The sequence below is a fragment of the Salvelinus alpinus genome, chromosome 10 (genome assembly GCF_045679555.1).
Source record: "Salvelinus alpinus chromosome 10, SLU_Salpinus.1, whole genome shotgun sequence".
In the NCBI taxonomy this organism is placed as follows: Eukaryota; Metazoa; Chordata; class Actinopteri; order Salmoniformes; family Salmonidae; genus Salvelinus; species Salvelinus alpinus.
In genome coordinates, this window is record NC_092095.1 from 32,634,310 (window position 1) to 32,660,230 (window position 25,921).

The 25,921-nt window shown below is 42.6% G+C and overlaps 3 protein-coding genes across 8 annotated transcripts in view; 2 read left to right on the forward strand and 1 right to left on the reverse strand.

Moving 5' to 3' along the window:
* The window catches only part of LOC139531925 (arf-GAP with SH3 domain, ANK repeat and PH domain-containing protein 1-like), a 74,470-nt gene extending 62,811 nt beyond the window's left edge, over positions 1-11,659 (forward strand). The window contains exons 23-29 of one of the 4 annotated variants that reach the window (XM_071328922.1): positions 1,943-2,011; positions 2,801-2,938; positions 6,301-6,379; positions 6,502-6,566; positions 6,691-7,190; positions 7,446-7,568; positions 10,232-11,659. In XM_071328922.1, the coding sequence (XP_071185023.1) occupies positions 1,943-2,011; positions 2,801-2,938; positions 6,301-6,379; positions 6,502-6,566; positions 6,691-7,190; positions 7,446-7,568; positions 10,232-10,306 (1,049 nt within the window). In that variant the 3' untranslated portion in view covers positions 10,307-11,659. The remainder of the gene's footprint in view (positions 1-1,942; positions 2,012-2,800; positions 2,939-6,300; positions 6,380-6,501; positions 6,567-6,690; positions 7,191-7,445; positions 7,569-10,231) is intronic. The other 3 variants (XM_071328924.1, XM_071328923.1, XM_071328925.1) reach the window with 3 other exon arrangements.
* A 784-nt stretch (positions 11,660-12,443) lies between these two features.
* eef1a1l3 (eukaryotic translation elongation factor 1 alpha 1, like 3) lies at positions 12,444-15,036 on the reverse strand. The gene is made up of 7 exons (XM_071328927.1): positions 14,715-15,036; positions 14,454-14,633; positions 14,045-14,341; positions 13,810-13,960; positions 13,476-13,732; positions 13,047-13,281; positions 12,444-12,795 (listed from the first exon to the last, which is right to left on the reverse strand). Exons 1-7 carry the CDS (start codon positions 14,856-14,858, stop codon positions 12,689-12,691), a joined length of 1,371 nt encoding a protein of 456 aa, XP_071185028.1. The 5' UTR covers positions 14,859-15,036; the 3' UTR covers positions 12,444-12,688.
* A 124-nt stretch (positions 15,037-15,160) lies between these two features.
* LOC139531928 (CYFIP-related Rac1 interactor B-like) overlaps positions 15,161-25,921 on the forward strand; it is a 36,031-nt gene continuing 25,270 nt past the window's right edge. Inside the window, exons 1-2 of one of the 3 annotated variants that reach the window (XM_071328930.1) lie at positions 18,300-18,436; positions 19,381-19,416. The gene's annotated coding sequence lies outside the window, so the exon portion shown is untranslated. Of the gene's footprint in view, positions 15,840-18,264; positions 18,437-19,380; positions 19,417-25,921 lie in introns of those variants that run through there. The other 2 variants (XM_071328928.1, XM_071328929.1) reach the window with 2 other exon arrangements.

Genomic DNA, 25,921 nt, shown 5'->3' on the forward strand with positions numbered 1-25,921 from the left:
TGTTATAAAACATTGTAATCATAATGCTAGTTAACCAATTTACTGATATGATTGGCATTTTCCTCTCTCTCTCTCAACCTTACACACACACACACACACACACACACACACACACACACACACCCTTGAGAGGAATGTAATTTGTCAACCCGTCGATCAGAGGGCGGGTAGCGGCTGTTATAAAGACTGCTTACACAAGGAAGGCACCTCCAGCAAAAGGATGGCTTAAGGGCTGCTGGCATGCAGGAGTGTAAGAGAGAGTGGAGACACACACTTAAGTGATAATGCCCGAGAAGCCGGTGTTTGGAGGATATATTGGCACGGGTGTTGTTAGGCCCTAGACACAAATCTAGGGTTGTTACCCAAGCCGGCTTGTCGTTCGCTCTATCGTTTCGGTTGCCAGAGACGCGACACAGTCGTTCGTTATAAATGTTCCATTGCCATACTGGCTGGCAACATTTTTATTCCTTGTTGCTAGCTAGCTGACTTACAGTCACGTCAATAATGCAGCCAGAATAACAACAAAGTAGCTGCATTTCCATTTTTTTAAGCTGTTTACTAGTGACATTTATTTGGATAGATCCATAACAATGAGCTAATGAGGAGCGATTTCGCCTGGCATAGAAAATGTGCTCTCTCGTCAGGACACTGTTGTTCAGAGGAGCTAGCCAACAACACAGCTAACACAATCACTACAAACTGAAGCTGGAAAGACTGCAAACTGGCTGCATTTCGTTTCGTTTTGACATTTTGTCAATTAACATTTCTCTAACATCCATGATTTCGACTGGCTGAGAAACGCTGCCTGCCTGTCTGTCTCGTCCCGACTCCCGACACATTCATTTTTATGGGACAGTTGGAGATTGAATTTGAATATTGAAACAGTGTTGCAAATGTCAGAGAGACAGCAAGGTTTATACAAATCTCCGCTGTTGAAAACGAAATGTTTGCCTAAAAGAAATTGAGATAATGTCCAGATGCTTTTTATAGTGGAGATCAAGTTTATAAATCGCTTGGCTGGGCTGAAGAGACAGTGGATTGCGCAGTCAGATGTAACAGAGTAAATAGGCATTTTAACGTCATAGATTTAGCCTGTGGTAACTTGTGGGATAGACACCGGCTGGAATGCGGTTTTAACCCATCAGCATTCAGGATTAGACCCTCCCATTGTATAAAGCAAGATAGATAATACACCAGGCTGATAATGTTAACACTTCATTATGGAAATCCAGGGCTGTGTCCCAAATGGCACCCAATTCCCTACATAGTGCAATAGTTCGCTATGGGCCCTGGTCAGAAGTAGTACACTATATAGGGAAAAAGGTGCCATTTGGGACTCAGCCAGGGACATTTCCTGATCAGCAACACTATCTGATAGTACAAACGGACTCCAAGGGGCGAGAGGCACGGTCAGCACAATTATAATGAACCATAACATCCCTCCCGAAGACAGGATTTAGAACACAAACACTCACACCCCAGGTTGCTATTCCCTATCCTTGTTACAATACAGTAGGCTACATTGTTGACGCCAATACACTGTTGAGTGGAGCGAAGAGAAACGGCGGTTTCTCTTTACACACAAGAAATAAACAGTTCTCTTTTTCAGTGGGCGTCGGACTGACTTGTTTTGACCTTAGGCGTTTTGATGCAATTTCTCCTCTTTTTCTTTGCTTGTCACTAATAAGATTTCATCAGGGGGTTTATAGAGGCTTGCGTCTCAAATGGCGCCCTATTCCCTATATAGTGCACTACTTTTGATCAAGGCCTGCATAGAGCTCTGGTCAAAAGTAGTGCACTACTATGGAATAGGGTGTCATTTCAAATGCGCAACCAGTGTGTGGGAGAAGCTCACAAACGTTCTCTCCCACACTCTTCATCTCTCTCTCTCTCTCTTCATCCCTCTCTCTCTCTCTTTTTTTCTCCTTTCTTTCTCTTTCAGCGCCGCACTTGGCATTCCTCGGCTCTCACTCGCACTACGCCACTCTGGCCGGCACTCGACCATACATCAGTGAATATCCTGTTTTTACATTTTGTCCTGCTGTGCCCGCCCGTATACTTCTGCTGCCCAGTGGCACTGGTAGTGCTTTACTTCCCAGGAAAAATATGGGTGGTGGCGTCTTAAACCTTTAACAATGGCACTGTAAAAGTGTGGTTAATTATAATTTTTCACAGAGTTTTATCACGTTTTGTGACATGTCGCCACCCCTGAGTTGCAAAGTGCTATCGTACCTTATGTAGGCTGTGTGTCCCAAATGACACTCTATTCCCTATATAGTGCCCTATGGGGTCTACAGTAGTGCACTATATACAATATAGGATGCCATTTTTGGATGCAACCTGACTCTCCTCTCTAACTGGCTGAGTTCTCTATTAGCCACAATCTTCTAGTGTCTGTTTCTAGGCTTACACACAGCTGGGAATGGGACTAGCTGCTTTGGGGTAACTTTACTGTAGGTCCAGAAGTCTCAGGAGCGTGTACACCCACCCCAAAATACACACAAACACACACAAAACAACACCTACACACACACATTGTTCTGTGTCCATCTTCTCTGTATTCCTATCTGGGGCGTTTCTCTGTTCACCGGGATGTTGTGTTTTACCTGTATTGATGTTGTGTTAACGTATCTCCCACACGTTGGCCAACAATTGTGATAAACCCAGTCCCGATGGCAAGAAATCTTCCTCTCATCTACCCTCTCCTCTCAAGCCCCTCCCCTTCCTCTTGGTATCCCAGGTGACAGAATGAATGACGCCTGTCCCTTCACTGCATGTTTGTATGTTGTCACTCCTCCAGCTCCTCCCTCCACCCTCACCCCCGGAGGCAGCTCCACCCTGTCCAAGAAGAGGCCTCCGCCCCCTCCCCCCGGGCACAAACGCACCCTGTCTGACCCACCCAGCCCGCTTTCCCACAGTAGAGGGGGCATTTACGTGGGTGAGTCCTCCCTCGGTGGGCAAGACCCAAGCAGACACATCTAAATACTGCTTGGTCGTCTTTATTAACGAAGGACATGATCCATAATAACATTAAAGTCTCTGGTCCTGGACAGTTGTAGTGTGTGCAGGCTTTTGTTCCAGCCCAGCACTAATAACACACGATTGAACTAAAGTCAATCTTAATGCCTACCCACACTGAGGCCCTACAGGACCAGAGTTACCCATCTCTGGCCTAGTATTGAGTGTGTTTCCAACCAGGTCTTCCCCATGACCAGAGTGTCAGTGCTGTTCATGAATGACAGACACATCCTGGTCATTTTATGGTGTGATGGCAATGACAGAGACACATCCTGGTCATTTTATGGTGTGATGGCAATGACAGAGACACATCCTGGTCATTTTATGGTGTGATGGCAATGACACGGACACATCCTGGTCATTTTGGAAGGTGATGGCAGTCCTGTGTAAATGTATGTGTTAGTGTTGGATATCAGATCATTATTTTTGTCATCATTTTGTCTCGTCTGTGATGTTTTTTGTATTGTGAGATAATGGCCTCAACAGCATTAGTATAGAAGAAAATGTAGATTATTAGCTGAATAAAACTACACTGAACAAAAATATAAACGCAACATGTGAAGTGGTCATGTTTCATGAGCTGGAATGAAAGTTCCCAGAAATGTTCCATATGTACAAAAATCTTATTTCTCTCAAATTTTGTGCACAAATGTATTTAAATCCTTTTTAGTGAGCATTTCTCCTTTGCCAAGATAATCTATCCACCTGACAGGTGTGGCATATCAATAAGCTGATTAAACAGCATGATCATTACACAGGTGCACCTTCTGCTGGAGAACACAATGCCACAAATGCCTCAAGTTTTGAGGGAGCGTGCAATAGGCATGCTGACTGCAGGAATGTCCACCAGAGCTGTTGCCAGAGAATTTAATGTTCATTTCTCGACCATAAGCCACCTCCAATGTCATTTTAGAGAATTTGTCAGTAAGTCAAACCGGTCTCACAACCGCTAACTAAGTGTAACCATGCCAGCCCAAGACCTTCAACTGTGGAATCGTCTGAGACAAGCCACCCGGACAGCTGATGAAACTGTGGGTTTGCACAACCAAAGAATTTCTGCACAAACTGTCAGAAACCGTCTCAGGGAAGTTCATCTGCGTGCTCGTCTTCACCAGGGTCTTGACCTGACTGCAGGTTTCAACTAGGCGAGTGGTTTGCTGATGTCAACGTTTTGAACATATGGGCAGGCATAAGCTACGGACAACACAATTACATTTTATCAATGACAATTTGAATGCACAGAGATACCGTGACGAGATCCTCAGGCCCGTTGTCGTGACATTCATCCACCTCCATCATGTCATGTTTCAGCATGATAATGCACGGCCCCATGTCACAAGGATCTGTACACAATTCATGCAAGCTGAAAATGTCCCAGTTCTTCCATGGCCTGCATACTCACCAGACATGTTACCCATTGAGCATGTTTGGGATGCTCTGGATCGACTTGTACGACAGCGTGTTCCAGTTCCCGCCAATATCCAGCAACTTCACACAGCCATTGAAGACTGGGACAACATTCCACTGGCCACAATCAACAGCCTAATCAACTCTATGCAAAGGAGATGTGTCGCTCTGCATGAGGCAAATGATGGTCACACCAGATACTGACTAGTTTTCTGATCCACGCCTTTTTTTTAAGGTACACTACATGACCAAAAGTATGTCGACACCTGCTCGTCGAACATCTCATTCCAAAATCATGGGCATTAATTATATGGAGTTGGTCCCCCTTTTGCTGCCCAAACAGCCTCAACTCTTCTGGGAAGGCTTTCCACTAGATGTTGGAACATTGCTGCGGGGACTTGCTTCCATTCAGCCACAAGAGCATTTGTGAGGTCGGCCACTGATGTTGGGCGATTAGGCCTGGTTCGCAGACGGCGTTCCAATTCCTTCCAAAGATGTTCGATGGGGTTGAGGTCAGGGCTCTGTGCAGGCCAGTCAAGTTCTTCCATAACGATCTCGACAAACCATTTCTGTATGGACCTCGCTTTGTGCACGGAGGTATTTTCATGCTGATACAGGAAAGGGCCTTTCCCAAACTGTTGCCACAAAGTTGGAAGCACTGAATCGTCTAGAATGTAATTTTATGCTGTAGCGTTAACACTTCCCTTCACTGGAGCTAATGGGCCTATCCAGAACCATGAAAAACAGCCCCAGACCATTATTCCTCCTCCACCCAACTTTACAGTTTGCACTATGCATTAGTGCAGGTAGCGTTCTCCTGGCTTCCGCCAAACCCAGATTTGTCCATCCACTGCTCCAGGGTCCAATGGCGGCGAGCTTAACACCACTCCACCAGACGCTTGGCAATGCGCATAGTGATGTTAGGCTTGAGTGCGGCTGCTCGGCCATGGAAACCCATTTCATGAAGCTACCGACGAACAGTTCTTGAGCTGACGTTGCTTCCAGAGGCAGTTTGGAACTCGGACAGAAATGTTTTACTCGCTTCAGCACTCGACTGTCCCTGTGAGCTTCTGTATCATACCACTTCGTGGCTGAGACATTGTTGCTCTGAGACATTTCCACTTCACAATAACAACACTTGACCGGGGCAGCTCTAGCAGGGCAGAAATTTGACGAACTGACTTGTTAGAAAGTTGGCATCCTATGACAGTGCCACGTTGAAAGTCACTGAGCTCTTCAGTAAGGCCAATCTACTGCCAGTGTTAGCCTATGGAGATTGCATGGCGGTGTGCTCGATTTTATACACTTGTCAGCAACGGCTGTGGCTGAAATAGCTAAATCTACTAATTTGAAGGGGTGTCCACATACTTTTGTATATATAGTGTATATGTAACCAACAGATGCCTATCTGTATTCCCAGTCATGTGAAATCCATAGATTATGGTCTAATGAATTTATCTCAATTGACAGATTTTCTTATATGAACTGTAACTCAGTAAAATCTTTGAAATTGTTGCATGTTGCGTTTATATTTTTGTTCAGTGTAGATCCTCATCGTACAGCTACCTCCGAGGGTCCATAATGGTAGCTAATGGAAAGCTCAGCCTGACATCTCCTTCCCTTAGACTTTTCTACTGTAATGTTTGGGTACAGCAATATATTTGTATACCAGTTACAGTATATGTATAAATGGACTACATAATAATAATAATAAATTCATTCATTCATTATAATCATTTAATCAGGAGAATTAAATCAAAATCAAAGATGTGCCTATTTAGGTGACCATTTTGGGCTGTGGGGTAATATGGGGATGAATATTATATACACTGAGCAGCATGTATCCATATCTCACAAACCATCTCGACATTTCAGGAAGTGACTCCATCCCTCCACCTGCGAACAAGATGTCACCGTTATCCAACAAGTTTGAGGGCATTCCACAGCAGCAAAGGTACATAGACATCCATTTTGGATGCAGGCATTTAGAATATTTTCCTAAATATTGTTTAAGTATGATAGAGTTCTGATCTTTTTATAATTTTTCATTAACTTCATATAACCATCTGTTTTCAGCACTACTTCTAGCAACACAAAGTCTACACTTGGTCCAAGGGTTCTACCCAAACTACCTCAGAAAGGTACGTTGTATTGGATTAGCAATGCCTATAACTGTAGGTGAGACCACCTTATTTCCGGCATACTGCCCAGCATTAGAGTCAGCATGTGTTTAATATAGTACCTGCGTCCTTGTTCTTCTCTTAGTGGCACTGCGTAAGATCGACACCATACACCCTTCTATGGACAAACCCGGTCTGCCTCCAGAGGTGCTCCAGAAATCCCCTCCAGGACCTGAATGCCTAACTAAAGCCATTCTACCCGACAAGCCCCAACTAGGGGACCTTCCCCCCAAACCCCAGCCCTCGGAGCTGCCCCCTAAACCTGGAGAACTGCCACCCAAGCCCCAGCTCTCCGACCTCCCCCCCAAACCGCAGCTAGGGGACCTACCACCTAAACCCCTGCTCAAAGACCTACCCCCAAAACCTCAGCTCTCTCAAGACGGCCATCCGAAACCGGGGGTAGCAGATCTGCCCAGTCCGAGACCACCCCCTGGAGAGCCTGCGCCGAAGCCCCACCCCCCGGAGTCAGCGGCGGCCAATCAGCAGGCAGAGACTGAGAGCCCGTCCTCCCAGGGCAGCGAGGACACCAATGGGAGCCCGGCATGTGCTCCAGACACACCAGTGCCCTTGCCCAGGAAGAATACGGTAAAGTTCACTTAAGGACACACCGCAGAAATCAGAGAGCTTTAATGGTATCATTGAGTAATATCTGGGTAGTTCTGCAAATGGGTCCCACTGGTTGGTTGGGCCAGTTCCTCTTGGGTTGAAGCCACAGACAGGGTTCTAGTGGAATTGTTAATAGGTGGGTCAAAACACAGAAACTTTTGGCAACCAGACCATTCCACATACTATTTACTTGTCCCTGGTGACATTTCTGGTAATGTTCATATGTGTGTTTAGGGGAAGACCAAATCTCGGCGGGTGAAGACCATCTATGACTGCCAGGCCGACAATGATGACGAGCTGACATTTGTGGAGGGAGAGGTGATCATAGTGACGGGAGAGGAGGACGGGGAGTGGTGGGTAAGTAACTTCCCCCTAACAGGCTCACTGATGTTACCCAAACACTGTTAGATTAGATTAGAGTAGAAGTTTAATAGTCACATTTACAGTGTTGCAGAGTACAGTGAAAATCTTAAACTCCAATCTCCAACAATGCAAGTCAAAGTAAAATAAAAACAATCAACAATCCCCAAATACAGGTGTGCCAAGCTTCTAGCATTATACCCAAGAAGACTCAAGGCTGTAATCGCTGCCAAAGGTGCTTCAACAAGAGTAAAGGGTCTGAATACTTATATAAATGTAATATTTCAGGGTTTTTTGTTATACTTTTGCAAAAATGTCTAAAAAACGGTTTTTGCTTTGTCATTATGGGGTATTGTGTGTAGAATGATGAGGGGGGAAAAACAATGTAATACATTTTAGAATAAGGCTATAATGTAACAAAATTTGGAGAAAGTCAAGGGGTCTGAATACTTTCCGAATGCACTGTATATTAGAAGCTATAGAAATTTATTTATTAATGTCTACATTTGTTTTTGCTATGTTTATTCTATTACAAGCACCTTATTGCATACTTTTTAATTATTTTATATTATGTACTAAAATAAAGGAAATTTGTATTTTAAAAAATCTGTATATGTATGTGTGTGTATACAGTACCAGTCAAATGTTTGGACACACCTACTCATTCAAGGGTTTTTCTTTATTTTTACTACTTTCTACATTGTAGAATAATAGTGAAGACATCAAAACTATGAAATAACACATATGAAATCATGTAGTAACCAAAAAAGTGTTAACAAATTAGATTTTAGATTTTTGGTTCTTCAAAGTAGCCACTCTTTGCCTTGATTACAGCTTTGAACACTCTTGGCATTCTCTCAACCAGCTTCACCTGGAATGCTTTTCCAACAGTCTTGAAGAGGTTCACACATATGCTGAGCACTTGTTGGCTGCATTTCCTTCACTCTGTGGTCAAACTCATCCCAAACCAACTCAATTGGGTTGAGGTCGGGTGATTGTGGAGGCCAGGTCATCTGATGCAGCACTCCATTACTCTCCTTCTTGGTCAAATAGCCCTTTCACAGCCTGGAAGTGTGTTGGGTCATTGTCCTGTCATTGTCCTGTTCCACTAAGCGCAAACCAGATGGGATGGCGTATCACTGCAGAATGCTGTGGTAGCCGTGCTGATTAAGAGTGCCTTGAATTCTGAATAAAAAACTGACAGTGTCACCAGCAAATCACCCCCACACCGTCACACCTCCTCATCCATGCTTCATGGTGGGAACTACACACGCGGAGATCATCCGTTCACCTACTCTGCGTCTCACAAAGACATGCCGGTTGGAACCAAAAATCGTACATTTGGACTCATCAGACCGAAGGACAGATTTCCACCGGTCTAATGTCCATTGTTTGTGTTTCTTGGCCCAAGCAAGTCTCTTCTTCTTATTGGTGTCCTTTAGTAGTGGTTTCTATGCAGCAATTCGACCATGAAGGCCTGATTCACGCATTCTCCTCTGAACAGTTGATGTTGAGATGTGTCTGTTACTTGAACTCTATGAAGCATTTATTTTCTGATTTCTGAGGCTGGTAACGCTAATGAACTTATCCTCTGCAGCAGAGGTAACTCTGGGTCTTCCTTTCCTGTGGCGGTCCTCATGAAAGCCAGTTTCATCATAGCGCTTGATGGTTTTTGCAACTGCACTAGAAGAAACTTTCAAAGTTCTTGATATGTTCCGTATTGACTGACCTTCATGTCTTAAAGTAATGATGGACTGTCGTTTCTCTTTGCTTATTTGAGCTGTTCTTGCCATAATATGGACTTGGTCTTTTTACCAAATAGGGCTATCTTCTGTATACCACCCCTACGTTGTCACAACACAACTGATTTGGCTCAAATACATTAAGAAGGAAAGAAATTCCACAAATTAACTTTTAACAAGGCACACCTGTTAATTGAAATGCATTCCAGGTGACTACCTCATGAAGCTGGTTGAGAGAATGCCAAGCGTGTGCAAAGCTGTCATCAAGGCAAAGGGTGGCTACTTTGAAGTATCTCAAATATAAAATATATTTTGATTTGCTTAACACTTTTTTTGGTTACTACATGGTTCCATATGTGTTATATCATAGTGTTGATGTCTTCACTATTATCCTACAATGTAGATTTTTTTTTTTTAAATTAAATTTAAAAACCTTTGAATGAGTAGGTGTGTCAACTTTTGACTGGTACTGTATATATATATATATAATTATAAATATATTTTTTTAAATATAATTTTCCTTTATTTTATTAGGGAAGACCTAGGTCTCTTTTTCAAATGTGCCTTGCACAATACAACACAAATATACACAATATATATATATGTGTATATAAGATTGAGAACAATCTTATATACACACACACACACATTAAAATACAAAAACACAGTCATGGGAAGCACAAGTAGAACATCACAAATCACCCAATGGTGGGGAAGTGCCAAGATGGAGGCGCAGTGGCTTGAGAACAATCTTGTAAGTCATCTAGTGTATATATAAATAATTTGGTGTTACCTTAAACTAGTTACAACTTTACCGTACTCACACTGTCAAACAGACCTAATAGCTGGCTAAACATTGAACAAGAACACCTGTGCAGTGCTGTTCTCAACTCACACATTCTCTCTGTTTCCTTTCAGATCGGCCACATTGAAGGGCACCCGGAGAGGAAAGGGGTGTTCCCAATGTCCTTTGTCCACATCCTGAGTGACTGACAGCCAGATGAGGCTTGCACTAACCCCCCCCCGCCCTAACCCCTAGAAGTACCCCTGTACTGTAAATAGCTACTGTAACAACCTGACGTGAAACCAGTGTTCTAAAGAAAAAAACGCAATGAAGAAACCCAAGTAGGCTCAACTAGCCACTGGATGCTGAGCACATCCATTTTGTAAATAAAAATGTGTGTATTTTTCCTCTTACCAGTATTATCTTAACCTTAGAGCACGACCTATGGCTGCCGTAGCCACTCTTACCCTAAAGTGTATGTTTATGCTGTTACTGTGTATATATGTATGTAAATATATTTGTGTGTGTGTGTATATACATGTTTTATTGTACAAGCATACATGCGTTCTCTGCCTGCCAGATAATAACCAAGTATCAGGGCAGCCGTGTTTGCATTTTATCTGTAATCATTTTACTAGTCATCCCTGATATCATTGCTTGCATTTCTGGAGAAGGCCAAATATGAAGGAATAGGAAAGAGATATTGTCACTAGTCTCTCACTGTTTCCTCATCCTACACCACATTAGACTGGAGGCACAATCCCGTACTGGAGATTTTCATGTCTCCAACTGAAACCTATCTCAGCTAAGGATTAAATATGTATTCATTCAATGTATTCCATGTTCTTGCTCGCTTTGTGTGTACATGTATTCGGATTGTTTTACAGTATTGACACTTGCTGCTACTGTATGGTGGGATATCTGAAACCCCTGTGGAACCGCACAGGTCACCAGTAGTAGACTCCTAACACCGTTTCACTCTGTCAAGTTATCTTCAAGCTGTACTATGTGGAATTGAGCCGAGTGCTATTTAAAAAGCCACTCAAATCAGGGTTTGAATTACCACTTCTGATAGCCACTAACAAGTACATATGGGAAGGTCAATGTCAGTAAGCAAGAATGTGAAAATTCTGATGGCCTGGAGAGATTTGAACTAATGTCCATTGACATTTCAAACTTAGTTATGTGGCGTCAATGATTTCCAGACGAGAGCTCCACTGTTAAGGATACAAACTAAAATGTAGACAGTGGATATTTATTAAATCCAGCAAGGCAGTCAAGCAGAAATAAAGTTTGTCAGACAGGGTTTTCCTCAGAACACCGAGTACTTTTTCAGATGACAGGCAATTGCAAATAGTGAACAGGATATGTACCCTTCACTCCCCATTGACTTCATCTCCTCTGGTTTCAACCCATGTAAAGGAATATCAACCCCAATCATTCCATTGTACTAATAAAAGTGTTGTAATGGATGATGTCTTTGCCTTTATTATACTGAAAAATAAGGGCAACATGTAAAGTGTTTGTTCCATGAGCTGAAATAAAATATTCCGTTCATGTTCCATATGCACAAAAAGCTTCTCAAATTTTGTTAACATCCCTTAGTGAGCTTTTCTCCTTTGCCTAAATAATCCACCTCACAGTAGCTGACTAAACAGCATGATTACAAAGGTGCACCTTGCACTGGGGATAAAAGGCCACTATATGCAGTGCTCACAGATGTCTCAAGTTGAGGGAGCATGCAAACTGTAGGAATGTCCACCAGAGCTGGTGTCAGAATTTAATGTTCATATCTAAGCCGACAGTCACCCCCCCACCCCCACGTCCAAATCTTATTGGTGATATACACATGGTTAGATGTTACTGCGAGTAGCGAAACGCTTGTAACCCAGCCTCAACCACATGAATGGCATTGCAGGTGAGCAGTTTGCTGAAGTCAACGTTGTGAACAGTGTGCCCCATGGTGACAGGGGTTGTGGGCAGGAATAAGCTCAACTGCATTTTTATCAATGTCAATTTGAATGCACAAAAATACCGTGATAAGCTCCTGGGCACCATTTTTTTTAATTATGCATCCAAATGCATATCTATTCCCAGTAATGCAAAACCCGTAGATTAGGCCTTAATTCATTTCAATTGACAATCCTCATTTACCGTAACTAAGTAAAATCTTAAATTGGTTTTGGTTACATTAATTCAGTATGCCAATAAAATTTGTCAACCATGGTGCCTTAATTTTAACAAGGCTAAAATGTCAAGTAAAGAAACTTAAGTGGTTGCTGCTAAAGCCAAGGAATAGTCACTAGTTTACTATCACCACAGACACAGAACTTCAGTGAAACAGAGTCATTTTTTAAGTACTTTTATTTGTCAGAAGCTTTTCGCACAACCTTTTACATTTGTCTAAAACAGGCCTTTCAATTGTTTAAGTTACTACAGATGGTAGTACAAGCTAAGAGAAGCAGTTTGTTTTCTTCAAAAACGCAACAGTGCTTTGTATTGCAACACAAATATACACAAACAATAGTCAACTTAAAGCTTTATCCTCAAGCTCTTTTTCATACCAGAACTGCTGGTAAAATAAATTATTTTTAGACTTGGCCTTTCTGTGCATGCTTCTTTGATCCATGGTCCTTATCCACCGACTTAATGACTCCCACAGCAACAGTCTGTTTCAAGTCCCTCGCTGCAAACCGACCTGAAGATGGAACACGTGGATAACAAATTATTTTTATTGTTAAAACCAAGTCAGCCATATTTTAGGTAAGGCACATCTGGTGAACAAGTAGTAATTTGTCCAAAGACAGACATTATGCAGAATCAACATTTGGATTGGTTAGAAAGCCATGAGCTAATAAAACATTACACTAGAAAATGTACCACTTAAAGTTCCAAATGTTCCATGCCCACTACCAGTGATGTTGCCTGAAAATATTGAGAGAAGGGTACCTAAAGGAGGGTAGGTGAAGAAACTCTCCACACAGAGGGGTCTGTTGGGGCTCATCTTGACAGTGGCAGCATCACCAGACTGCAGGGTCTGGGGAAAGTCCTCCAGCTTCTTCCCTGTGCGACGGTCAATCTTCTCCCTCAGCTCTGCAAAGCGGCAGGTCACATGGGTGGTGTGGCAGTCCAGTACGGGAGAGTAGCCAGTCTTGATTTTGCCAGGATGATTCAGGATTATGAGCTGTGGGAAGACGCAAAGACTTCAGTTAAACAGTACTGGGCTACAGAACAGGCAGAGGGATCTGCACTAGTAAGGAACAGATTCACATCCTAAACCAGGGACGATTTGTTTGACAAACCATCAGTACGTTAGATAACGGGACACTTAACTTCAATACTGAATTGCCATGTTCAGATAGTGACATTGCCCTGTACCTGTGCCACAAAGCTGTTGACATCAGAGGGAGGGTCATGCTGGGCGTTCCCCGCCACATCACCACGGCGGAGGTTCTTTACAGACACGTTCTTGATGTTGAAGCCCACGTTGTGGCCAGGCCCAGCCATCTGCAGACCCTCGTGGTGCATCTCAATGGACTTGACCTCGGCAGTCAGCTTGGCGGGAGAGAACATCAGGGTCATGCCGGGCTTCAGGATCCCCGTCTCGATCTTCCCCACTGGAACTGTGCCCACTCCTGTAGAACAGGGAAAAAGCGACATTACAACTACTCACAATTTGTGACACATGTAGGCCCCATGAGCCACCCCTCACCTCCAATCTTGTATACATCCTGCAGGGGAAGCCTCAGAGGCTTGTTGGCAACACGCACTGGTGGATGGATGGAGTCCAGGACTTCAAGTAGAGTTCTCCCATTTGCATGCCCTTGTCCGCTCTTGACTTTAGAGCCTTTGAACCAGGACATCTACACAGCAGAAGAGGGTTCATGCGTCACAGGTGGATAAAAATTATACTCAAATGTGGATGACTGCGATTACAAACGACTCACTTTCTGAGATGGGGCAAGCATGTTCTCACCAGTCCAGCCAGAGATCGGAACAAAAGGCACAGCAGTGGGATCATAGCCGATTCTTTTGAGGAAAGTGCTCACGCTTTTGACCACTTCACCAAAGCGCTTCTGGTTGTATGGTGGCTCAGTCACATCCATTTTGTTTACAGCGACAATGATTTGCTTGACACCAAGCGTGTAGGCGAGCAAGGCATGCTCCCTGGTCTGGCCATTCCTGGAGATACCAGCCTCAAACTCCCCTTTGGCCGCAGACACGACCAGGACGGCAACATCAGCCTGAAATGAATGGTGAACAAAGGCTTAATAGGTTACCACCAACACCAGTAATTCACATTGGCCTAAAGTGTTTAAAGCCCCCAGGCAGATACACTACAATGGGCAACGTCACCTGTGATGTCCCTGTGATCATGTTCTTGATGAAGTCACGATGGCCTGGAGCATCAATTATTGTGATAGTGTATTTGTGTGTGTTGAATTTCAACAATGAAATGTCAATGGTAATTCCCCGCTCCCTCTCAACTTTCAGTTTGTCTAACACCCAGGCATATTTGAAAGAGCTCTTGCCCATCTGTAGGAAGAGAGAATTTAAAATTAGTTACAGTAGTAGTTGCTTAATACATATAAAATGTTGCACCAATTAGTTCCTTACCTGGGCTGCAGCCTTCTCAAACTTCTCAATTGTTCTTGGGTCGACACCACCGCATTTGTAGACCAAGTGACCAGTGGTGGTTGACTTTCCGCTGTCAACATGGCCAATGATGACCACGTTTATGTGGGTTCTTTCCCTCACCATTTTCAACTAACTTCTGCTAACAAATAAACTTCACCCAAAGAAGCCTCTAAGAGTATAGTGCTCGAATTTGAATATAATAATTGTTTGCGTTACCCTAGTCTAAATACTTTCGTACCTCACCGTCGTAAAGGACTGCTGTAAAATGTAGGTGACAATTTATAGTCGGGGCTCCAGTAATGTTTTGATTGAAGTCAGGCGTGTGCATTCATTAATGCAGCCCATCAATCAGCGCACCTGTGCAGCCCATCAATCATCGTGTCCTTTTCCCCCGGTTCTTGAAGTAGGCTAATCACATATCAGACGTGACTGGACAGGTGAAAGCCAAGGAGCAAAGTTCTTGCTTAACGCTAACACAATCATGTTAGATCAGTATATCAAAGAAGGGAGAAAGGAATTGTATTTTCAAAGTATTTCGAACAGTTTTCATAGCCTACTTTGGTTTTGAATATTATGTTCATACTTTATGTATGAAAATGTAGGTCTAAATTAACATGGAATTGCAATTTAGCCCACATACTGGCTAAATGGACGTTTACTTTCCACTTTAGACTATAGCCTGTGTATTATTTGTCGAGGTGGTTATTGTTTCACGTTCAACTTGGCCTGATATATGTTAGCATTTTTTAGGCAAACATTGCTGCGGGCTGTTCTTTTTTTTCTTGCGTATTCGGCTACACGTTAATGTAACACGAAATTGCATGACATGTTTCAACACACTGTAAATACAATTTGAACTCGGCAACATAAAGACAGTTATATTAATCTGGCTACTGTAGCCGCGACCCGTGGGTCCGTTGTGTTCGATTTGCATTCAATGCAACCTCTCGCGCGTTGTTGAAGTTGGAACCTGTCTGTTGCACAATGACGTTCGACCAACCCGGAAATAGCGGACAACTGAAGCAAATCGTTATTCTTTGAGCTGCTAGCGTGGTAGCTACCAGGTGGAGGACGACTGCCTTTTCTTGCACTTCGAGCATTACGGTAAAAACAATTAAGTAATGTTACTTGTAAAGATGTCTCCAACATAATATTGCTTTGTTATTATTGATGTTTGGCTAAGTGAGTGTGCTGCTGTGAATAGGAGCAGAGTATTCAACAGGAGGATCATTCATTGGGGTCTGTATACTGTAGGTGCTTTTTTAGCAACGAGGGTGTATTCACTAGCGTCGCTTTCAATTGTATTGGGTTGCACAAAAACTGTCCGTGGGAAGCAAGACGTTAAATACAATTCCATTTCAATTTAATGGGCCGGTGGCAAGGACGGTTGGTCATTATGACGGGGGAATTTGAGACCAAATATCTAAAGGATAGTATTATTAAATAAACTTTCCAAACGTGGGTCTGTTGTAGACATACTTCCTCTCTGCTTGTCTTATGTCAAAATAAAATTCATTCACGTGCGCCATAATGTGGACGAAAAAATGAATAACTTTTGGGGGACTTTTATTTTGACATGAGGTAAGCAGAGATGAAGTGGGACTGTTTGGAAAGACTGTTTAATAATATGATATACGAGTTTATGACCTAGGTACCGATACCTGATAAGCATTCATATTGAATATGGAGATTAAGAATTTGAAATAATTTCCATCCCATTTAAACCCCCTTCCATTCCTTTGCTGCAGTGTCTCGTACCCCGAACGTGGAAGTGAAAATGTTCAGAAAGCTAGTGTTAGCCTTTAAATGTCATGCTTGTAATGTGACTCGCCTTTGGTCTATTGACATGATGTTGAGTGCAAAATCTGCTGTACAAATCTCACACGCTTAACCTCAATGCTCTGTATGTAGGCTATAGAGTCACATGACTTATGGCCTACTTTTCCAAACCATAATTCAAATCTGAGATGTAGCCTACAGAGACCAATAATGGAATAATGGAGTGTTATTACAAGTTACCAGCACAACTCTACAACCATATTCATTTCACTTAGGATTGGCACTGATCTGTAGTGTAAAGATGTTTGAGGTGACAGTGCTTAGATTAGGGACATGTGGTTGGCAGTAAGACTATCAAAGAGGTACACTGTGGTCCATCATATGACTGTTACCTCCATGGCTCATCAGAGGGTAAACAGGCTTGGCCAGCATGGTGCTTGTATGGGGCAAACACACCACTACCTGTCCTTGTCCACTGTAGGAACAGATGCTGTAAATAAAGTCTATCTCGTTGTGTTATATACCGTATGTGGTTATCAGCCATGTCGCAAGAGAAATATAGGCTAGCTATAATTTTGCTTTTAATCTTCGGGAAGTTGAATCTAAAGTTACCAATTGGGAGTTTTTTCCTCCATGTGGGAGCATCAAGATCATTACAAGTTGAAATGCCCGATACGGGTCTGATGGTGTTTTTCCTGGCTTCTGGCCAGCCATTGCAAGCATCTGAGAGAGGTAGTGAGGAAAGCTGTGAGGGAAGGTGTGAAAGTTGTAATGTCCATTGACAGATCTGTAAGACAGGCTACTTATACCAGTAGTTGTTCCTGCTGATTTGCATGCAAACCAAAAGGAGGAAGCAAGGCCTTCAGCTGTGGTGCGCGTTGAGGTGTTTTCTTTAAGAGATGTAGACAGACTTCCTTTGTCACTTCACAAACTACAGATAGCAACAGTACATGTGGATGATGAGGAGATAAGAATATCAGTATCAATCTGCATCTGATCTGTGAGAACCATTCGGCTTTTTTATCAAAACATCATTCATTTTGGTGCATGCCCCAACCATGAGAAATGGGCTTTTTTAAAGAGTCATTATCACATACCTGTAATTGAATGGGTTATTAACAAAGAGAAAGATCATTTTATATTAATCCCATAAGACTAGTGCAGCCAGGCCAGACAGTTCAGTAACAACTATGAGTATTTCTGCTGCCTGTTCTCACTGCTCAGATAATGGTTGGCTTTGTCTACTTTCTGTGAACTCACCATTAAAGCATCTCACTTCAGTGGTAGCTCAATTGAGTTGACCCAGTAAATTCTCTCAAATGAATCTCAATCTACTCATCCTGTATAGCATTATGACTCATAAAGGACTGCATTGCATTTCAGTTGAGTCTTGATCAATTCTGGAGCATAATTTATTTTTAGAAGATACACATACTCTACATGCTTTGTATTCCCAGTATAGGTTCATGCATTCATTCTTTGTTCATCTGACACAACTTTATTACATTATAATAACACAACAATATACAATATGTTATCCTAATAAAAATAACATACTAAGACAAATATTTGTGACCTCTATAGCCTTCCTGAGTGACAGTTCTTTCTTACATTTAGATTTACACGCACATATATTTATTACTGTTGGCTACTATTGTTCAGTGCATTTGTATTAATAGCTGTAGACTACTTTGACGTCAGCGTGGATTCGCAGGCTGTAAACCCATTTTTCATCCCACTCCCTTGAACACGCCCAGTATTAAGAAGCGGTGGTGGACTCTGTATCCTGGTCGCTCTTGATAGAGTAGTTTTCGTCCTGTGATTTACCAGTGAGACAAGACCATTCAATTAATTAACGGGAATAACTGTCCGTCGCGATGTGATACACGGACCATTCTGTTCGCCAATCTCTGATCATAGTTGTAAGTATTGACAACGGATTGCATTTGTTGCCCTTTACTTTGTATCAGTTTCTTTACAGGATAACGCTACTGGCGAAGGCTGCGTGGCGGATGGAGGTGATTGTAGTAGCCGACATGTGCTTAGAAATACCGTGCTCATGTCTTTCATTGCAACTGAAGGTACGCGAAATTTCAATGTACACATTTTGGAAGGAATATAAATGACTGCTCGCACGTCTGGCTCATTGGCGCGCTACAATAGTTACAAAAATAACTGTCCGGTTACTGTGTCAGTGCTCACAAACAAACTTTGTAGAGCTGTATTGCAGTTCACATGTTTCGTAAGGCAATCATTTTAGTTGATTCGCACTGACTCGCTTATAGGGTTCTTTATCCAACCGACGGTGGGACTGCATACATAGAACTAACCGAGGTTGAATTTCACCTATGAAGTAAACTAGATTAGCATTCCTAATCGGTTATGTACCACCAAGCAACATTTGAGCTTTCACTGTGTTCATCTCTTCTGATGGATACTCACAATCATCAATTCAAAATCAATAGGCAGGCAGTCTACAAATATGTTGATATCATGACATTTATGTTGTGTGTTGCATGGCCCGTGGAAGCGTTGTATCCACTCACTTCAGCGATTACCTCAAGAAAGGGATGTATTTGAATAAAGCTAACGTAAACTCACTCACTTTTGTACGGAATGGGGTGAGTTTACGTTAGTTAAGTGCAGTGGGTCCTCTTACTTTTTGTCGGACACGTTCTGTCTTGTTATTGTTGGCTCTGCTGTCAAACAGACCTAAAACACACAAACAAAATATGCGTTGTTATTTTAGTTATGTGTGCCCAAAAGTCGACTCAAGACTAGTGCATTTCTCTTATACTTGCTTTGTTTTTGTTTGGTCCTGTATGAATGCTCCAAATTCCTGACCCTCGCGTATTGGCCGAGGAAGACGGGAATCTACTGGTGCAAGTCCAGGATTCAGCAGGTCTGTTCTTTGCACAAGGGCAACTTAAAAAGCCCTCCTGGCTGTGCTTAACCGATGTCTCTCAGCTACACTGCATGTCTGTGCATGTCTACAAGCACCTTTTGAGAGGACATGACACTTTACTCATGTAGTGGAAAAAGTCAAGGTTCATCTAAATAGCATAGCAAAAACAGCAGAAGCAAGGGCAACTTATTTTTAACGTATGTGCAAGGACAAAGGTATCTCGATGGAAACGTGGTAGGCATAGCCTATCTACAGGGACATCATGTCTTAGGAAATATTAGGGTCACCAACCTTTGCTGTTGCTTCTGGGGCCTTTGCGCCCTGCCTTGAAAACCAACCTGGACTCGGGTAGACATAACATAGTAAATGTAAATATGTTAGCTAAAATGCTAAGTATTTTCAAACTAGCTAAGTAAGTAGTTGTTAAAGTTGCTAAATGCTAATGTTGTCCGTGATGAGATTCGAACACGCATCCTTTGGGTTGCTAGGTGTCCGCGTTAATCTTTTGTCTTATATAACCATACCAAACACAACATATGATACTTATTTGACTGTTCCGGCTTTACATTTACTATGTTACATCTAGTCTATGCGACCAAGCTGTGAAAACATATCTGACGGAAGTGCTATAGTGTTAGCTCGGCCTTCTCTGGTTAGCAGATTTAAAACATGCGTTGGAGGGCGCCTTTGTTGTTTGTCTCTTGCTATGTGCTGTAAAACATCAGAGAAGGGTGATGTTGAAATTGTGTAGGCAGGGCCTATAGTTGTTGGGGGGTGTATATTGCTGGGAGTAGTTAAAAGGGGAATGTGTAGGCCTACGTTTTGTATGCTATTTCTCTGATGTGTCTGTGTATGAGTCAGCTCTGGGAGATGCTGACTGGTTCTGTGAAGTATTCCTCTAAACTTTCTCACTTCCCAATCCCTGTCATGCCACTGATCAGAGAGGGACAGATAATGTACCCTCATCCTCTCTTGGGTAGGAAGCATGACTGTCCATATGGACCTCAAATATCCTAACTGAAATGCAACCAATCGTTCTTGGTTTGAGGAGAACATCATCTCTCCTTACATGTCAATTGATTGTGTGATGGCACTGTATTATAGGAAGGTTATGAACACACTTAACTCTTTCAGCAGATGCTTCATCATTAGCATTCCAGTACCTGATCCAGTTATCAGTCCCTCTCTTGTATGTGGTGTGTATCTTTAGCAGGTACATGCAAAATGGCCTTTGCATTAGACACTCAACATTGGGCTATAAATAACCTGGCCTCTCCTGAAGATAAAGGGTTGAGGACAGAGTATCCTTAGCTTCCTGGCGAACAGGTGTATTCATTAGTACACACTGTAGCAAAACATTTTGCAACGGAAAGTGTTTTACAACAGAAACACGAGTTTGTTATTGGACAAGTTCAGTTAGTCCCTCCTCGTTTTGGTCAGTTTGCTTCCATTAGGTTCCAAGTGAATACAGCCCTGCATCATTCACGCACGTGCACACACACCACCACCACCACCTCCTGTCTTCTGAAGGTTAAGATGAATCCCATACATACATTTGATTTGATTCGATCTCCCGAGTGGCACAGCAGTCTAAGGCACTGCATCTCATTGCTAGAGGCGTCACTACAGACCCTGGTTCGATCCTGGGCTGTATCACAACTGGCCGTCATTGGGAGCCCCATAGGGCGGCGTACAATTGTGCCAGCGTCATCCAGGTTAGGGTTTGGCCGGGGTAGGCAGTCATTGTAAATAAGAATTTGCTCTTAACTGACTTGCCTAGTTAAATAAATGTTCAATAAATAAAATCATGGGCTGTTAAGCTGGGCATGCAAGCCTTCTGTCCCGCCCACGTGTCAGTGGACATCATAGAGTGGGGATGCTACACCACAGATGGCACATCAGCAGGGGAGAAATGTATCTTTCACACCTCCCTGTTGCCACAGCGCCCCCGCACCAAATCTCCATCCTACAGTACATAATGCTGGAGCCATCTTATAGAAAGTAGTGTTTAGTTGTCAGCCTAAGAGGGGCCTAAGCAGTGAATTACCCCTGCATACTTCTGTTTGGAGCATTTTATTCAAAGAAAGTTCTGTTTTGTGTCAGCTATTAATCCATGAAATTATATGCAGGCTTTATTATAGGACACGGAAGAAGCACAAAAAGCTATTTTCTTCTTGTACCCCTACCTTGACTCATCATCACATAAAGCTGCTGTTTTCAGAATATCTGACCAGCCAACTTGAGACATTTTTAATTTCCCCCCTATCAAAGCCTGAAAGCAGCTGCCTCTCCCTTTTGAAGCCATTTGTAATTATGCCCTCCGACTGTGAAATCGAGATGACTCACAGTGTGACTCCACCAGTTGCATTCTCTTCCTTATTTTCAGTCTCTAGGCTACATGACAGCTCAATCGTGTTCTCAACTTCCTTTTTTACTGTGGTAGAGTATAGTGGTAGCCCTCTACATTTTGAAAAGGTAATCAGCTTTGCTTGGGTGGGATCTGTCAGAGATTGTTACATTTTCTAGTGCGTTCGGAAAGTATTCAGACCCCTTATTCTAAAATTGACTAAATATTTTTTTTTCTCAACAGTCTACACACAATACCCCACAATGACAAAGCATAAACAGTTGTTTTGACATTTTTGCACGTTAATTAAAAATAAAAAACTGATATCACATTTTACATAAGTGTTCAGACCCTTTATTCAGTACTTTGTTGAAGCACCTTTGGCAGTGATTACAGCCTTGAGTCTTGAGTATGACGTTACAAGCTTGGCACACCTGTCTTTGGGGGTTTCTCCCATTCTTCTCTGCAGATCCTCTCATGCTCTGTCAGGTTGGATGGGAAGCGTGGCTGCACAGTTATTTTCAGTTCTCTCCAGAGATGTTTGATTGGGTTCAAGTCCAGGCTCTGGCTTTGCCACTCAAGGACTTTGAGACTTGTCCCGAAGCCACTCCATGCATTTTCTTGGCTGTGTGCTTAGGGTCGTAGTCCTGTTGGAAGGTGAACCTTCACCCCAGTCTGAGGTCCTGAGAGTGCTCTGGAGCAGGTTTTCATCAAGGATCTCTGTACTTTGCTCCGTTCATCTTTCCCTCAATCCTGACTAGTCTCCCAGTCCCTGCTGCTGAAAAACATCCCCACATTATGATGCTGCCACCATGCTTCACTATAGGGATGGTGCCAGGTTTCCTCCAGACGTGACCCCAATCATTGACTTAATTATAACATAATAACACACAGAAATACAAGCCGTAGGTCATTAATATGGTCGAATCCGGAAACTATCATCTCGAAAACAAAACGTTTATTCTTTCAGTGAAAGACGGAACCGTTCCGTATTTTATCTAACGGGTGGCATCCCTAAGTCTAAATATTCCTGTTACATTGCACAACCTTCAATGTTATGTCATAATTACGTACAATTCTGGCAAATTAATTCGCAATGAGCCAGGCGGCCCAAACTGTTGCATTTACCCTGACTCTGCGTGCAATGAACACAAGAGAAGTGACACAATTTCACCTGGTTAATATTGCCTGCTAACCTGGATATCTTTTAGCTAAATATGCAGGTTTGAAAATATATACTTTTGTGTATTGATTTTAAGAAAGGCATTGATGTTTATGCTTAGGTACACGTTGGAGCAACGACAGTCCTTTTTCGCGAATGCGCATCGATTATATGCAACGCAGGACACGCTAGATAAACTAATAATATCATCAACCATGTGTAGTTATAACTAGTGATTATGATTGATTGTTTTTTATAAGGTAAGTTTAATGCTAGCTAGCAACTTACCTTGGCTTCTTACTGCATTCGCGTAACAGGCAGGCTCCTCATGAGGCAGGTGGTTAGAGCGTTGGACTAGTTAACCGTAAGGTTGCAAGATTGAATCCCTGAGCTGACAAGGTAAAAATCTGTCGTTCTGCCCCTGAACAAGGCAGTTAACCCACCGTTCTTAGGCCGTCATTGAAAATAAGAATGTGTTCTTAACTGACTTGCCTAGTTAAATAAAGGTGTAAAAAAACGGCAAAATTGGCGTCCAAAAATACCGATTTCCGATTGTTATGGAAACTTGTAATCGGCCCTAATTAATCGCCCATTCCGATTTAATCGGTCGACCTCTACTTGAGAGACCTGAAAATACTCTACTCTCTCCATCCAACCTGACAAGATCTGCAGAGAAGAATGGGAGAAACTCCCTAAATACATTTGTAATCGCTGCCAAAGGTGCTTCAACAAAGTATTGAGTAAAGGGTCTGAATATTTATGTAAATGTGGTATTTCAGTAGTTTATTTATTTAATAAATTAGCAAAAATTTCTAACCCTGTTTTTGCTTTGTCATTATGGCATATTGTGTGTAGATTGAGGGGGGGGGACTATTTAATATATTTTAGAATAAGGCTGTAATGTAACAATGTGGAAAAAGTCAAGGGGTCTGAATACTTTCCGAAGCCACTGTATGAGTGTTTGTTCACTGTCATGGAAAGAGTGCATGGTATTTTCAGTAATCAACTTGGGCTGGCCTAGGCTTCCATCAATGCAGGTTTTTATTGCCTGCCTGGTGCTTGTAATGCGAATGGAGACGACTGAGGCTGCCTCAGAGCTACAATTCTCCACAGTGCCTAATTTGTTTTAACATATTTTGTTGGAGTGTCACCTCCATGCATATAGATCTGCCTCAGTTTTTGTCGGGGGGGGGGAATCGATGCCAGGAGTTAGACCTTAGTTAAGATGCGTTTCGTTCCTAAGGCTTATGTAACCGGCTCTAGTTTGAATATGATCATCCCACACCCCCTTGAATAAAAAGCGTGAGACAGTTTTCCTCCTCGGTTCTAAGCTCTATCTCGCACAGTGAGCAACTGGAAGCTGTTGCCGCGGTAACGCACGTTTTAATTGAGAGTGTATCATACATGTAAAACAACACCAGCTAATTGAACAAATTGTGTCCCTCGCTTCGTAGTCAGCCGACCTTTTTACTACTCTGACAAACAGCTCACTTTTTGCTCATGAGTGGATCATTCTTATTCAGCACGACACGACGGGGGAGAGGAGAGCTGCGACTGCTTATCCTCTAAAATGCAACGTTGCTTTGTGTCTTCTAATTACTATGTTTTAAATTAGCATTGGGATCATCACACAAACCTAATGTTCTTGGAAAGTCATGTTCCCAACTGACCCTGGATCTGCGGACCATGCAAATCATCATGCGTTGACTCCACATCAGCCGCTATTGATTTGAATGATGGTCTGCTTCATAGTGACAGCACATTGTAGTTTCCAACATGTGCTGTCCCACATATTGACCTCTCTGTAAATGCAAACACGTTTGTTGGTGGTCCGTTTATTTTTCAAAGACACAAGGAAGTTCCGTTTCTACACTACACAAATTGCTGTTGTTTCTCTCCACTTAAATGCCCTGTGCATTTATGATGCTCATCTGTTTTTCGGGGTACCGTTATTGCGATTTAAAGAAACCTGACATGCAATGCGTCAATCAATGTTTCTTTCACATGCATCAAGCACTGACCCTAGGGTGTGTCAATGAATGCTCACTCCAGATGCAGTGTAGCTACAACCGGTATAATATGGGACCTGTTTACCAGGCCATTATCACAATGTCATTTAGAAAATGAAGTCAACTACCGTCCTACAATCAGGGTCTAAATAGAATCTATATTCAAATCGTTGTTTGCTTTGTTCGCTCAGGCTTAATTCTGCCTATCGTGTTACATATTAAGACGTGTGTGTGTGTGTATATAATAGAAATGACAAGTTGACCCAGCAGTCTCTTGAACAGCCTGTATCTTAGAACAGTGAATACAATCTAAACCAAAGCTCTTATTCCACATCACATTGGTGGGGTTAAAGCGTAGTAGCGGTGTTGCTAAATGATCCGTAAACTTATTCCATGATGCCTTGGCACCGATGTCACTTAATGTCCAAAGTGACAAGCCAAGTCCATTTTTATTTGATATAGACCCAGAGCCCCTTGCTATGGCGATACTTCCCCTTTTAAAACCTACAGTGTATCATAAACGAACAGTGGTAATAAGGTTCTACAGTGAAACATATAAAGGGTGGTCTGAAACGAAGTAGATATTTGATATCCCATTTCCACAAGTATAACTATGAGGGGACTTTGAGCACAAAGTTCTTCAGTTTCTAAGTCTTGTGTGGATTTCAGCCAACTCCAAGCAGAGTTTGTTATTTTGAAAGTTTCTCTCCAGAGCTCACTCGGAGTGACTGACTCGTTCGGTTGTTGTAGGCCAAAGTCAAAGAACTAGAAGTCCAATCACATTCATGCATGAGCACTGCTAGTTCATTATGGCAGGCCATTTGTTCGCAGCCTATTTGTATGCAGGCTGATGAATAGTGGAATTGTACAGCGCCCCCGGTCCTAATTGTCTCCGTCTGCTGAACCTGCACTCAACCACACTCCAGAAAGGGCCAGAGAACTTGAGAGGAGTGTGGTTGGGGTTCATGTTCAAGTAGCTTTTCA

Excerpts from the sequence above, each read along its gene's own strand:
- eef1a1l3 (XM_071328927.1), bottom strand. The coding sequence starts at position 14,858 with ATGGTGAGGGAAAGAACCCACATAAACGTGGTCATCATTGGCCATGTT. Across the intron at positions 14,634-14,714 it reads TTGAGAAGGCTGCAGCCCAG|ATGGGCAAGAGCTCTTTCAA; the intron begins GTAAGGAACTAA and ends CTCTTCCTACAG. Across the intron at positions 13,282-13,475 it reads TCAACAGCTTTGTGGCACAG|CTCATAATCCTGAATCATCC; the intron begins GTACAGGGCAAT and ends GTCTTCCCACAG.